The sequence below is a fragment of the Mytilus trossulus genome, chromosome 4 (assembly GCF_036588685.1).
Source record: "Mytilus trossulus isolate FHL-02 chromosome 4, PNRI_Mtr1.1.1.hap1, whole genome shotgun sequence".
Lineage (NCBI taxonomy): Eukaryota > Metazoa > Mollusca > Bivalvia > Mytilida > Mytilidae > Mytilus > Mytilus trossulus.
Window position 1 is genome coordinate 4,919,611 of NC_086376.1, and position 14,502 is coordinate 4,934,112.

Here is a 14,502-nt window from a genome sequence, read left to right on the forward strand (position 1 = left end):
GCAACACAAAACAAACGACAATGCAACATAAACAGAAACGAACTATAAGATATAATAACTGCCATTTTTCTGACTTGGTACAGGACATTATAAAGAAATGATGGGTTGGAAATGGTTTTGTGGCTAGACAAAACTCATGCTTTTGTGGCAGTGTTAAATAAAATAGTCCACTAAAATGACAACATAACAAACTACATGATTATCTGCATTCTGTTGGAAATAGCAATGAATCTAATTCTGTAAAGTCAGTTAAAAGTATGTAGCACATAAAAAGTTTTAAAGATAATTTATTCTGTAATAAAATGACATTTTAATAATAAACATAAAGATCACAAAACAAAAATATTATGCACTTTCAATAGTCTTGAATCATATATAAACACCTCAGTTTTGTTATAGATATGTACATTTACTTATGAGGTATTGTTATTACAAAATGGGACTATCACTTAAAATACAGACAACAATTAAAAATACAATGTACTCATCATAAACTACTCAGTAGCTTAAATATAAAATAATTTCTTTTGAATGCAAAACAGTTGAATGCATCCACTGAAGTAACTCAAGAGTATGGGTTAATCCGATAGTCATTTTGATGCTTAATATGTCCTATGATTTGTGGTTAGAGTGGATTTGTATAAACTATACTAGTTGCAGTAACCAAAGAAAAATGACATGCAATTATATGCCATTATTTCCAGAAACTACTGGGAAAATGTAACATGATAAGCAAAGTATTGATAAAAACAGTTGTGGGTCCGTACTTTCTGTTCAGTTTTCTTTATTCTTTAGATTTACAATATTTTGTCAGCTAAATAAAAACTAATCTGACATTGTCATGGCTAATCTAAAATAAATACTTCATTTCCACCAATTCAAATAAAAAAAATCCTACTAGACTATTCTGGGCAAGACTCTTGCACAGCTGTTTATAAAACAGAATATCAAATTAACAAAACTCAAAATCCTATAAATGCAATAACATTGATCATTATTTAAAAAAATAAAAGGAAAAGGTTTAAAAAATTAAATAGCACTATTGGTATATAAATTGTTTCTTCAAGTTGAAATAATATCATTGCACTTTAAAACAAGTTAAATTAACATGTAAATGAAAACGGTGTAAACAACGACATGGTCCAAAGAAAAATTATATTATTATTTTTATAATCAATAGAACTTTTAAACATTTGTAAGAGATTAACAAAATATACATTGGTGTTAGAACTATTTATGTATTTATCTATTAGCTTACTATTTAAATTTCAGTGAACAAAATTCCTTTTAATTGCACTTTGATGTGCATTCTATCTTTGGAAAAAGAAATGTTGCATATATCATTTTCTTGTCATATGCAGATGAGTTCAATAAGTATTAAAGATGCTATCATAATGCTAGCAAGTTAAAGGTTTGGTTTAAAATTTAAGTAAAACGTGTTAAAAATGGGATTATTTAATAATGTTCTATCAGATTTATTTATAATGTTGACAAGTTTAACTCTGTCTTTTACATTGTTTTCAGATGTCAATCTAAGTAACAATGCTTAAGAAAACATTAATACAAACAAAGCGAGCATGCCAACCAGACCTTTAACTTGCAAGCATTAGGATAACAGGTCTAAAGCCATACAAAATTTGGTATCCAAAGTAAAATGTAATACCAAATAAGGATAACCAACTTAGTTTTTTTAAACTTTACAAAAATATAAAATAACTTGTTTTGAAATATTTATGGTGAAAAAATCCAATGTTGCCAGAAAATATTAATACTGTATCAATGTTTGTTTTACTCTTTGTTATGTATAAGTTATATAGAATTATAAAAATTGGAGCTTTAAGTTTTCAGTCTTGGTGTTTATTGACCTTGAAATATGAAGTGAAATTTTATACAAATGAAAAACTTCATCTATTCTGATGAAGCTTTTTCCACCATCATGTCTTGGTCTCATGGAAATCATATCATATTTTTTTATGATATATTGAAATCTTGCACTTATTCAATATTTGTGTTGAAATATGCATATAATGAGTATTGTACGATACAACAGAAATAAATATTGCAACATTTGAGCACAAGATAACTAATATTCTGAACACATAAATCTCTATATCTAATATTAATAAACCCTCCCACATAAGCTATGGCAACTAAATCCCAAACCCTAGAAACCTTACCCCTATATTAACATTAAACAACATATTACTTTTAAGCAAAAAAAAGTCATTTCAATTGATATGAAATGATAATACTTATTACTTTTGCATTTTCCACATCAATGTTTTTGAAAAAAATCAATCTGAGTCATTTTCAGTGTTGAATGACACACTGCTCATACATATCCCATACAACATGCACCCTCCAAACACTACAATTTGGTCCTCATATTTTACATCAAACATCTAATTGCATTCATCACTTCTATATCATACCACAGAAATATTTTTAATTATAACATGAAATATTGTCTTGTGTAAAACAAATATGTGAGTGAAGATAATAGAGCAAAATTTGTAAAATAAAAAATGGCACTATTTTTACAGCTTTAACTTTGTTCTCACATACAGGTATTCATAATTTAAAAACATTCAAATGTCAAAAAATTATCAAACAGTCAATGTCTGCTTTTTATCTTGATTCAAGATATAACTGGCAGTGGTTTGATGTATCAGACCTCTGTCCATACAATTCTGAGTCATGGTCAGCTCCATCCAAGTTTTTCATGGGTCATATTGGTTGGCCCCATCAATCATAATAAGTCAGATCATGTGACCTGCATGTCAACCAATCATCATCAGTGTATAATATTGTCATGGCAAGTCTATATTTGATTTTGATTGGTCAGGACAAATGTCAACCAGATCTAATTGAAAAATCTTGTCATGGCAAGGTAACTGATTGGTCATTTTAAAATAAAATGGTAGTCCATGTTGCTAAGTTACAGCCGCCTAGGATTGTGGGCAAATAAAACTCCTTGATACATGATGCCATTAATTTCCATGCTGACTACCAATGAATTATCTATGTCTGATCTACCATCATCTGAAAGTAAACAGAATATATCATAAAATATAAAATAAATACAAACACATCATAACTATTGTAGTTTATAACATCATAGTGACTTCAATATTCAATATATTAAGTACAGTAGCTGATTTATACATGCATTAGTTGGTTTTTAATTTCAAATTGTTATAAACAGATCAAAAACGTGGATGCCAAAATAGCAGCATTCCATTGGTTGAGGAGGTACATGACTGATGAGTATGAAATTTACTAAGATATTGCTTATGAAAACCTTAGTAAATAACCAAAATATACAAAAGGGCAGCACTTTGATTGCTATTCTTCATCAAGTCTGGACCCAGAAAGAGAACATGTACTATGTGCTGACATAGTACTACTATGTGGCAGGGATGAGGAGCAGGAATAGGTCAAGCTTCATAATATATGACTAGGGTCAGATATCAACATTCAATATATGCTCATTTTACCAAAAGCATCTGAAACCACATCAATCAAAAGTTTGTATCTTTTAAAATGTGGTTAAACCACATTAGATAATCCATCAAGTATTGGTTATACATATTTTTTTTAACTCTCCATGAAAAAGTGTAATAAATATAAAAAGGTCAATTTTCCACATCTACATTTACTTTAGAGGTCCCAACCCTTTAAAGAGCTATTCTGAACCTGATGTAGCCTTCTGCCTAACTCAAACCTTTACCAAACCAGGACACTAGCCCTAACCTTGGCCTAATGAAAACCTTAACTTAACTGTTATCCTAACGTACTGTGTCCCCTTCAGTTAATGTATGTATGGAAACAGATAGATCTGACATGGAAAGATATTAGAATCATGTGAGACAACACAAAAACTATGGAGGAATTTTTCTTTACTGGTAAAACAAATTTCATCTTGAATCTTTACTGACATCTTAGTCGAGCTTAATGATATAAAGCAGGTATTGATTTAAGCTGAATTCTATGAACCTTACTGATATTTTTTACTTAAATCAACAAATATCAAGACAGATGTTTTATAATTTGGACCACTTTAATTATCTACTTATAACATGAACATGTGATTAAACTAAAACCCATTTCTAGAGACAGATTTCTTTATATTAAAATATTCAATATATCAATGCATGTTGTGATGTAAGAATTTTTTTTTATTTAAAAGCTATTCTAAAGGGTAAAGCAGTTCCCTTTCAGATTAAATCTGTAATTTTGATATAAAATGTTTGATATTAATGTTAGTGTTACCAATTAAATATTCAATTATGTCTTCAAATGTTTCGGTGTTTCTAGCACTAGATGTCACAATCTTACACAACTTCCGAAAATTTTATGGTACATTTGCGAAATCCATTTGTATCACATATCTAATTGGTAATTTCTGAAGATGTTTTAATATTGTAACAAATTGATTTTTTATAATGCATTATCAGTTTAAAAGTCTATAAGGTAGATTTCATCAATAAAATTTTTCAATTTTCCATCATCAAACAAGTTTATTACTATGTCATTTTAAAAAATATTTTTGATCAATCTTTCAATGAATAATATTTTTCAATTTACAAAATTTATCTTTAAATTTGCCTCTTAAAGAATCATCTTATTTACAAGTTTATTAATAAATTACACCAACTGACAAATTGATTTATTAAAAATTTTAATAAAAGGAGAAAAGTGAGCCTTGTAATGAAGACAAATTTTCTTCACATTATAATGATATTAAATCAGGAAGTTTTGTAAATATTTAGTAACTGATTTCTTAATTTTTCCTTTCATCCTATATGCTATTATTGAAATGACTTTTGTTATAAACTTGTCCAAGTGATCAAATGAAAATAATCTTATTCTTCTTTTTTTTTATTCTCGATATATTCTTCAGAACAAAATTTATTATCAAAATTTTTATGATACATTTTAAGAATGCTAAAAGGGAAAGACAAAAATATGCAGAATATGGTTTTATGATTAAAATTATGTAAAGAGCCCTTATTTTTTGCTATTGCTAACATTTTCTTTTGAAAATCAGGTACAAAATACAAACTATTAATGATTTTCATGATGATATCTGAAATTATTAACTTATTTTGTTTTAGATGTTTGGTGAAACTTTATAGAGGGTTTGAAAGTTCAAATATAAATATTAATCCAATCATTTTGAGATTTGCTGTACTTTGCTCTTTGTAAAAGTTCAGGTCACATTAAGAAATACCCGTGAGTATTAGTCATTTTCTACCCTTAATAATAAAAACAGATCAAACCATACCGATGTGAAATCGAAAAATTATTTTACCTACAAAGATATATAATCCTAATATGGTTTAATGTACTATATATAAATGAGAAATAAATGGACTTGCACTAAAATCATTTAGGAAATATTGGATCTCTTTCTATAGACTAACCATATTACTTTGTCATTACTATACACAGAGAGTAAATGTTTTCTTATAAATTTTATTGTGGAAAATATAACATTCAGTTAATAAGCCTTGTCAGATTAAAAATCAATTTAACATGAAATATTTGTCCAATTTGACAGAATCATGTTTAAGAGTAATAAAGTCTTAAACATTAAATGGTTCTAAATAGACTCTACTCTTTGATGGCTTTGTTTGAGGGGAGCATCAAAAAATGTTATAAACTGTTACTAGTAATATTACAGAATTTAGTATTCAGTAGAATCAAGGACCATAGTAATTAGATTACATCCACTATTTTTATGCTCTTTTAAGAAATATTTCAATAATTTTATAAATACATTAATTTATTCACAAAATAATAAATTGAAATGTTTTAATATTTTCAATCTCCAGTCAGAAGCTATAAAATTAAGAAATATGAAATAAGCAGTTAAAGAGGCATGAAAATTGTCTCCGGTTTTAATGATCAAAGACCTGTACCCTTAAAGCTGGCCCCAGTTTAATTCACCGTTATATTAAATGTATCAATTAGACCTGAATAGCATACGAGACATCAAAAAGGTAATTTACTTGTCAAAAATCATCTTGGATCCATTCAGGATAGTTAAAGTGACTTTTTTATCACAATATTTTTACCGCAGTGACACACCCCCTTTTGCAGTGACACAGGACATTAATGCATTACGTTTGATCTCCTATTTCTACATCCAATAGAGAAGTGAGAGACGGACTTCTGTTTTGCGATGTTCGTATATTTTGATGAAAGGATAATGAGATTTTATTTTTATTGTCTTTTTAGTGATAGATGAATACCAACATTAAGACAAACATCAAAAAGATCAAATTCTAATATTATGAAATACTCTGGAAAATTGTAATTTTCTCACATGATATAACAAAATTGTTCACTTTTATACTAATCTCATTTTGAAACATCAAACAGGACTGTCCTCACATGTACAAGATACAACCTTTTTTTATTATCAACCATTGAATTGTGAGGTTTTTCAAGAGTGACATTTAATCCATACTGTAACATGATATATTTCCTTCTTGTTTTAAATAACAGTAATATGAAATGAGATCTGTTATTGTTGATTTGAACAAATAAGTGCTAATAAGGCAGTTCTAGGCTAATTTTATAAAAATTAAAATAAATAAATCACCATAAAAATACAACATCAACAAATATGTGCACGACTGTATTATGATAACAAATGTGTGCAGGATTGCTTTACAATGATAATTTTGCACATTAGTGGAACAAAAATAGTTTCTCCATTATCATTTTGCATTCAATACCATACATCAGAAAACTGCCATGTATTTTCCATTTTATTGAAAATACTGTACTCTATTCCAATTCCAACAGAAAATTTTATAAAATATTGTAAGCTGTTGTAAGGAGGGGGAGGGGGAAGGGAAGGGGAGGTGGAGAGTTAAAGTGTTATCCTGAATTCATAAGAAAAATTTATGCTGAATACTGAATTCTGTGTAAAAAAAGGCATTCTATCCCAGGAAAAAAAATAATAGTCCTTTGTGTGTGAATCCCAAATTTCCTCCCAAAAATAAGGGTCCAAAGTTAAGAACTTACTCCTACTTGTTATTTTTATATGTGTACTGGGCATGCCCACATGTGAGATCAGACGCTCTTCTTCAGTAGTCAGTAATCTTTTACGTGGAGGTTCCTCCGCTACCATTGCTGCTGCCCGTGATGCCTCTTCCATTTTCCTTGTTGCATGTTCCATTACCCGTGAGGCTGCTTCCATGGCAATAGCATCACGCTCGGTAAAATGTTCTGCTAGAGCTCTGTGGTGTGGATGTGCTGGTGGAATACTGTCTTCTTCCTCACCAGCTGCTATAAATAAACATTATGCAATAAATAAAATTTCTCAAAATTTAATGTATATTTTTTTGATATTATGTGAGACACTTTAAAAATAGCTGCAAACAAAGCAAACATTCATTGTTAATTCCATTTAAAATGAAGATTTTGAGGAGGATTGAGGAAACCTTATTTTTTCAGATAAAAAACCTGTTATCCTAATGTTCAATTAAATAACAGAGTTCATAATAGTTAATCTAACTGAAGCGTTTATTGATAACCATATGAATTCTGTTGAAGTTGACTAACAACAGAAGCGTAGTAACAGAAATTTAAGATATGAAAACAAATGGGATTTTTTTATTTGGAGAGAAATGTACTAGGTGATTTTATTCAATATTTCATCTAATTTCTTATTAAAAGATAAAAAACCCACATCAAACCATCTTCTTCAGTTTGTACCAAGCACCAAGAAATTATTCTTTGTTATATCAAATAAAAGTGAATTAAGTGAGGCAGTTTAATAATGAGATTTCGCTGGTACCAAGCTGTTCACTTTATTGTATATCTTTTCAGGATGCTATTAAAATTAAATCCAAATAAAATTTATATTTAGTTCAGGATACATTTAACATGTTTAAGAAAGAAATAGCATACAGTACAGGAAAATAAAAAAAAATCTTTTGGTTTTTATGCGTATCATCTTTTAATTCAATGTATAAGTTTCAAGTTTTTTTTACTGTTTACAACTTCCGTTTATTGAGAAAATACATTTTCTTTGTTTTGAATTCAATAAAATTGGACTAAAGACAATAATAAGATGTCAAATTTGTAGCTTAATCATAAGGAAATGTTAAAGAAAAATTTGTAAAATGATCTTGTCTATATATACTTGATTGGAATGATTAATTTCACAATTACAATAAATTGAACTCCACAAAACAAGCTGTATCATATTGCTAAGAGACCAGATAATATTTATATTTGTGGGTTTTTTTTCAAACTTAAAAAAATGTCCCGGAATTAATCAAAGTTGAGGATCAAAAAATAATTTTGTAAATGAAATCTTCTCTTCATGTTTATAACTATTTTCAGATATTTTGTAACAAAAATCAGAGAACAATTGGTACGGTTTTTACCAACACTCCTAATATAAATCATCTATATAAAATGAAGTACAGAAATTAAACTCAGCTATTGATAAATTACATCAGTCTTATCAGTGATCGATTTAATGTTCTTTTGTCCGCAAAGGATGTTTCGGGAGCACTATTTTATTGTATCATTTTCCGAACAAATGTTTGCCTCTTCAAGCGCTATGTGATAAATGGATTTCAAAGCCCTTAACACGATATCAAGTTATTATCAAACAATAGAAACGAAATGAACCGACTAAAGGTCAAACATGGCCTATTTTTTAAAGTTGACTCCCAGCTAGACATCATGTCCCTATGGTTTTGATAGGAGGTGCAATTATCAATGGTTGTTTGTACTATGTGAGGGATTTATTTAACATTTCTCCAATTGACTGTGTTCATGATTAAAGTATTAAACTCATAAATATTATGAGCGTGAACGTATTAAACACACCAGCCAGCGATGTAACTTGATCAATGTTATTAACCCTTTGTTTGACTTGGACTAATTGAGAGTGTTAAGAAGGAGAAGAGCCGATAAAATTACAGTATTTAAATAATTTCTTGAATTATAAACTCTCATCCTGAACTCTTCAATTCATCATTTGGGTTTTATAAATATATCATTATCATTTGAAGATATTTAATCATGGTCATAATTTGTCTTTGCTTTTTAATTTCAATACTCAGTCATTGATATATATAATTCTGTACAATTAACAGAAATAAGATTTGGCAAAAGATAAGTACGGAAAAGGTTTGAATGATGTTCTATGATCATGCTATGAGCAAATTAACAAGCTGTGATCGACTTTTGTACCTAGTGACTTTTCGATCAAATCGTGTAATTAATCGCATATTTTATTTGGCAGACACCAAAATCATAGAGGTGGACTTTCATCACGAAACATGTCACTTTCCATTTCATTTTAAACTTTGCATGCATCCCCAAACTGTGGTTAAAGGCCAGCGTACCAAAGTTTATAAAGAAAACATACTTTGACCAATCTAATATTATTTAATTTCAAGTACAGTTTAATTAAATTATAGATTGATATTTTTTAAATCGCTAAGTATACTAATGACACATATTTTAATATAAAAGTACAAATCAGACACACTCATCTCAAAAAGCAAGTTATTTAATTTAACTTGTCTGTATACAAAATGTTTTTCGATGCATTATTGGAATCAGCCTTTTTATGAAGACATAAGCTTCTTATATTTATCAAATTTCAGAAACAGCAATTGCTAATCATAATATTAGATGCTATTAACTTTTTAAAAACATAAAACTGCTAATTTTAATTTTAGAAGCTAACTATTTATAAATATAAAATTGCTAAATGTAATTTTAGTTGCTAACTTTTTATAAACATAAAATTGCTAATTGTAATTTTAGTTGCAAACTTTTTATAAACAAGAAATTGCTAATAGTAATTTTAGATGCTAATCTTTTTTAAACATGAAATTGCTAATTACAAAATTAGATGCTATTTTTTTATAAACATAATATTGCTATTTATAACATTAGATGCTAACCTAGTTGCTGAGCTTGAATTTGCCAAAGTCTTTGTAAACTGGTTAAAGGTGACTGCCGATCTACAAAGGAATAAGAAATATAGTGTTAAAAGCAAAGCAAAGTACCACAGACAAAATGACAATAAGCACATGAATAAATAAAGCATTTCAAAATCACAAGATAAAAATAAGACTGCAGATATCTGAATTAAACTCAAGCAATTATATGAAAAGACTCTGTAGTCAAATTTTTAACTTATGATTTTTACAAGGAAATCAGTAATTAAAAAGCAAATATTCTAAAAATATATATATGTATACAGAAGGTAAAGTTTATAAAACAACATTTGAAACTTAATGACAAGTAGCAAAATGATATTTCCGTGTATATTTTATTCTTGGTTTTACAAATAAAATTGAGAAAGGAAATTGGGAATGTGTCAAAGTGACAACAACCTGACCATAGAGTTACAAAGACTACTAAAAATTTATAATTTTTTGAACATTTAAATTTGTGGTTTAATATATCTACCCACAAATCCCATAAAAATTGATATACTGTGTTCCCCAAATTTTTAAGAAATTCACATATTTTTGCATCTTAAAACCCATATATGTCAACAATTTTTCATGGACTTCCAGAGGCGGATTTAGCAGGTTTTCCAGGGGGCCTGGGCCCTCCTTTAACAGAAAAAATTTGGTTGATTAATAAGGGAATGACTGGAGCAGGCCTCCTTTAGGGCAGACAGACACTTACTTCATTTAGCTATTTGTCATTTTGGCTCTTGTTCCTGTGTAAACTTTTTATAATAATACATTGCATGCTTACCTATTTGTTGAGCTTGCCAAATTCTTTGTAAACTAGTGAGTGGTGTGCGATGATCTGAATGGAATAATATAAAGCTGGCATTACAGCAGTGTTTATGGAACTTGACATTAATTAAAAAATACAAAAATGTTTACAGTCTAGAATTAAAAATTTTGATAAATTACTGATTTCCTTTATTATTGGTCAGTTACAAGAAACTTAAATTAAATTCTATCATGAGCTAATATCAAATGATATATTTCTCATTCAATCTATAAATACATATGACTTAAGTCAAGTGAAACTCTATATTTCAGTTGAACCTCCTTTACATACCCTTTATATAACTTAATGAATATATATTTTAGTAATATATATTTTAGTAGTATATATTTTAGCATGCATATGATACATGTGTTTTCAAACCAACCAAACTTTTTAAATAAATTGACAATAAAATTGGTAAAATGGAACCCACAAAACCAATGAATGAATACATCTGATATAACTATAGACAACTGTGTGAGATTAATACTATAAACTCAGGCCATTAACTATAGTGAAAATTTTGGATAGAAATGTGGGAGAGATTCATAAAAAAATATGTGTTGTACATTTCCGTAACATACAATTCATTCACTCATACATTTTAAGAAATGTGTAGATTAATCCCCATTATTAAATAACTGCCTAATGCATTAAACCAAGCATGTTCAAATATGTATGAAAGTTTCAATAAAACCACAGCCCACACTTGTGCGTGTAAAGACTGTTTGAATTTCTAATAGTCATATTCTGATCTTTTAAATACAGGTATATCAACAATTTTATCATATCTATTGAAAAGTTCCTCAGCAAATAATGGAAAAAAATGACCAAATATTGTAAAGTGGGAAATTTTGGCTAAATTCATTATAATGAATAATATTCCTTTCAAATAAATTTGGTGTAACAAATAATACCGTGGACAAGAACAATTAAAAATGGTAGGACAAAACATCTTAAACCAGGGTAACCTTAAAAATAGCAAAATTAAGTTTATGTATAAATTACCCACTTAACAGTATTCTAAAATTTGAGACAGGAAACACATGTATATCAAAGACATTGACCTTAGGTGCATGTGACTATGAACCTTGACCTTAAGAGCATGTGACTATGAATTACTCACCAGATGACCCTGGTCCAAACTTTCCATTCATTAGACCACCATTAAGTGCTGGGTGATGTGCTGTAGGTATAAGTGTAGGGCCGGGAGAGAGATCATACCCATAACTAGAACGCCTACCCTCTCTTCTGTTACCATCAATGGCTGCTTGTAGTTCTTGTGGGGAACTCAACTTCAACTTCTCACATTCATATGGGTATAAGTATTTCATGTACCTAAACACAGAAGAATTCAATTAAAAACAGATAATTAATTATCATTTTACATTCTTCAGTATATAAAAGCTTGTTCTTTACATAATTTTGCAAAACATTGATCAGTTCTTTGAAAATATATCAGCAAATCTTTTAAATAGGCAAAAATCTGTAAATGAAGACATGGGAGATTACTCTTGATAAATTATATGGGTCTTATAATAAATGCAGCATATGTAATAGATGATTGTAAGTTAGGGGAGATTACTCTTGATAAATTATATGGGTCTTATAATAAATGCAGCATATGTAATAGATGATTGTAAGTTAGGGGAGATTACTCTTGGTAAACAAACTTACTGGGTTCTGAGAGTAAATGCAGCATATGTAATAGATGATTGTAAGTTAGGGGAGATTACTCTTGATAAACTATATGGGTCTTATAATAAATGCAGCATATGTAATAGATGATTGTAAGTTAGGGGAGATTACTCTTGATAAACTATATGGGTCTTATAATAAATGCAGCATATGTAATAGATGATTGTAAGTTAGGGGAGATAACTCTTGGTAAACAAACTTACTGGGTTCTGAGAGTAAATGCAGCACTAGTAATAGATGATGGTAGATTAAGTCCCTTTGTTATCTCTCTCCAGAGTTTTTTGTTGATAACTTCTACTAATCCACCTTTTGAAACAACCAATCGGAATAATTCATATAAATCAAGAGTCTGCTTTGCCATGATTGGTATTCTGTTGACTGGTGTTCCTGGAATAAATAAAACATCCAGCATAAGATGAAGTGTTAAAACATCTTGAGTCTAATTGATAATCTGAGCAATAAATCTCTGCTAGAAAGCCATTTCTGAAAGCCTGAAATTGAATCTTAATTATTGGATTGCTTCAATGATAAGCAGTGGTGACATGGAGATATTGCTTGAGAAATATTTCCATGTAATATTTTGTTTGCTTATGAATTTCTCAAGTTCTATTTAATTCCAGCGTACTTCTGACTAATCTTTAAAATAACTGAAGATTTATGTTTACTGAGATGAAAGGAGTTGTGGGGTTTACTTCAATGAGACAGCAATCCAACAATACAAACAAACAAAAAGTCTAATAGAAGCAACATACAGTCTTCAACAATAAGACAGGTGTTGAGGCAGCATCAACTTATCATATATTTATGTTTTGCCACTGCTATTCATTTTAGCAGTTCACTGATACCTGACAGGAAAGGAAACAACTCGTACCAAATCATCAGATTTAGTTTGGGGATAACTTGCAAGAATGGACTTAAAATTTAAAGGTCTAAGGGGAATAACTCAACAAATGGAAGGCACATGAACCAAAGTAATGGACTGATTTGTATCTACAATGACTGGTAAAAATTTAATACACTATAGTGGCATCTATGCTTTGAACCCCTTTAAAGTCACCAAAATATTTATAAACTGGTATGTCAAGCAGCCGATTGTCTTACAGAATCGGCCAAAACCTGTGTTATTTGCCTTCAACAGTATAGGATTCCTTACTTCAATTCAATTTCATTTTCCAATTTTTCAATACAAATTTAAGGTCTAATTCAAATTCTAAAATAAATTAGACCTTTGTTTCCAAACATAACAGCATTGCTATAAATCTGCAAACATGTATGCTTCTGACTATTGAAGCCATTAGCTTTACAAATTAGAAAAACAATTATAGAATTCTTAAGGCTTTTGATGTGGGAAATCATTCTATTAAAATAATAAAACATAATCATAAATTTATAGGGATCAGTTTTTATATGTTACATCTGAACACACACAGATATTAATGCTATCATCTGGCTTATCATGGGAATAATTTAATATAAAAAAGAAATATGTAAAAGTAACATTTTATTATGTTTCTTAATTAACCTGAATAATTATCATTTGTGTTTATTAAGCGGAGATGACTTTCGTCTATCCATATCATTAAAAGAAATAAAATACAATTAATTTTATTGATTATATTCATTGTATAATCTCAAACTAAGAAAGAAAACCTCCACCGAATTATTAAATATTTACCTCAATTATAATTATATTGCCAGGATAATTTCCATAAACAAATTAATGTGAAAATCATTAAAAGGGAAGAAAAGTTCTATATTTTCTTATCAGACGAAATAAAGCAATAACAACGGTTGCATTGTTTAATTATTTATGGTTATGTAATAAACTAACTTCAAGGTTTTATGATTAAGAAAATACCGTAAGACACTAAAATATAATCAAGATAATTAATGAATTATTTAGATTTTATTGGACATTTGGTATGCAGGGATATATTTGTAATTCAGACAAATTGTATCAGAGATTACTTCAATTGTATGTAAGCCAATGTACAAAATTCTTCATTACCATATAAACATATATCC

At 28.9% G+C, this 14,502-nt stretch overlaps 1 protein-coding gene across 6 annotated transcripts in view; it reads right to left on the bottom strand.

Moving 5' to 3' along the window:
• Positions 1–271: 271 nt before the first annotated feature.
• The window catches only part of LOC134714529 (protein dead ringer homolog), a 40,643-nt gene continuing 26,412 nt past the window's right edge, over positions 272–14,502 (bottom strand). Inside the window, exons 4-9 of one of the 6 annotated variants that reach the window (XM_063575836.1) lie at positions 12,681–12,864; positions 11,906–12,117; positions 10,756–10,809; positions 9,948–10,007; positions 7,039–7,299; positions 272–3,042 (exon numbers count right to left, since the gene is read on the bottom strand). In XM_063575836.1, coding sequence (XP_063431906.1) covers positions 2,939–3,042; positions 7,039–7,299; positions 9,948–10,007; positions 10,756–10,809; positions 11,906–12,117; positions 12,681–12,864 — 875 coding nt within the window. In that variant the 3' untranslated portion in view covers positions 272–2,938. Of the gene's footprint in view, positions 3,043–7,038; positions 7,303–9,947; positions 10,008–10,755; positions 10,810–11,905; positions 12,118–12,680; positions 12,865–14,502 lie in introns of all 6 variants that reach the window. The other 5 variants (XM_063575837.1, XM_063575835.1, XM_063575839.1 and 2 more) reach the window with 5 other exon arrangements.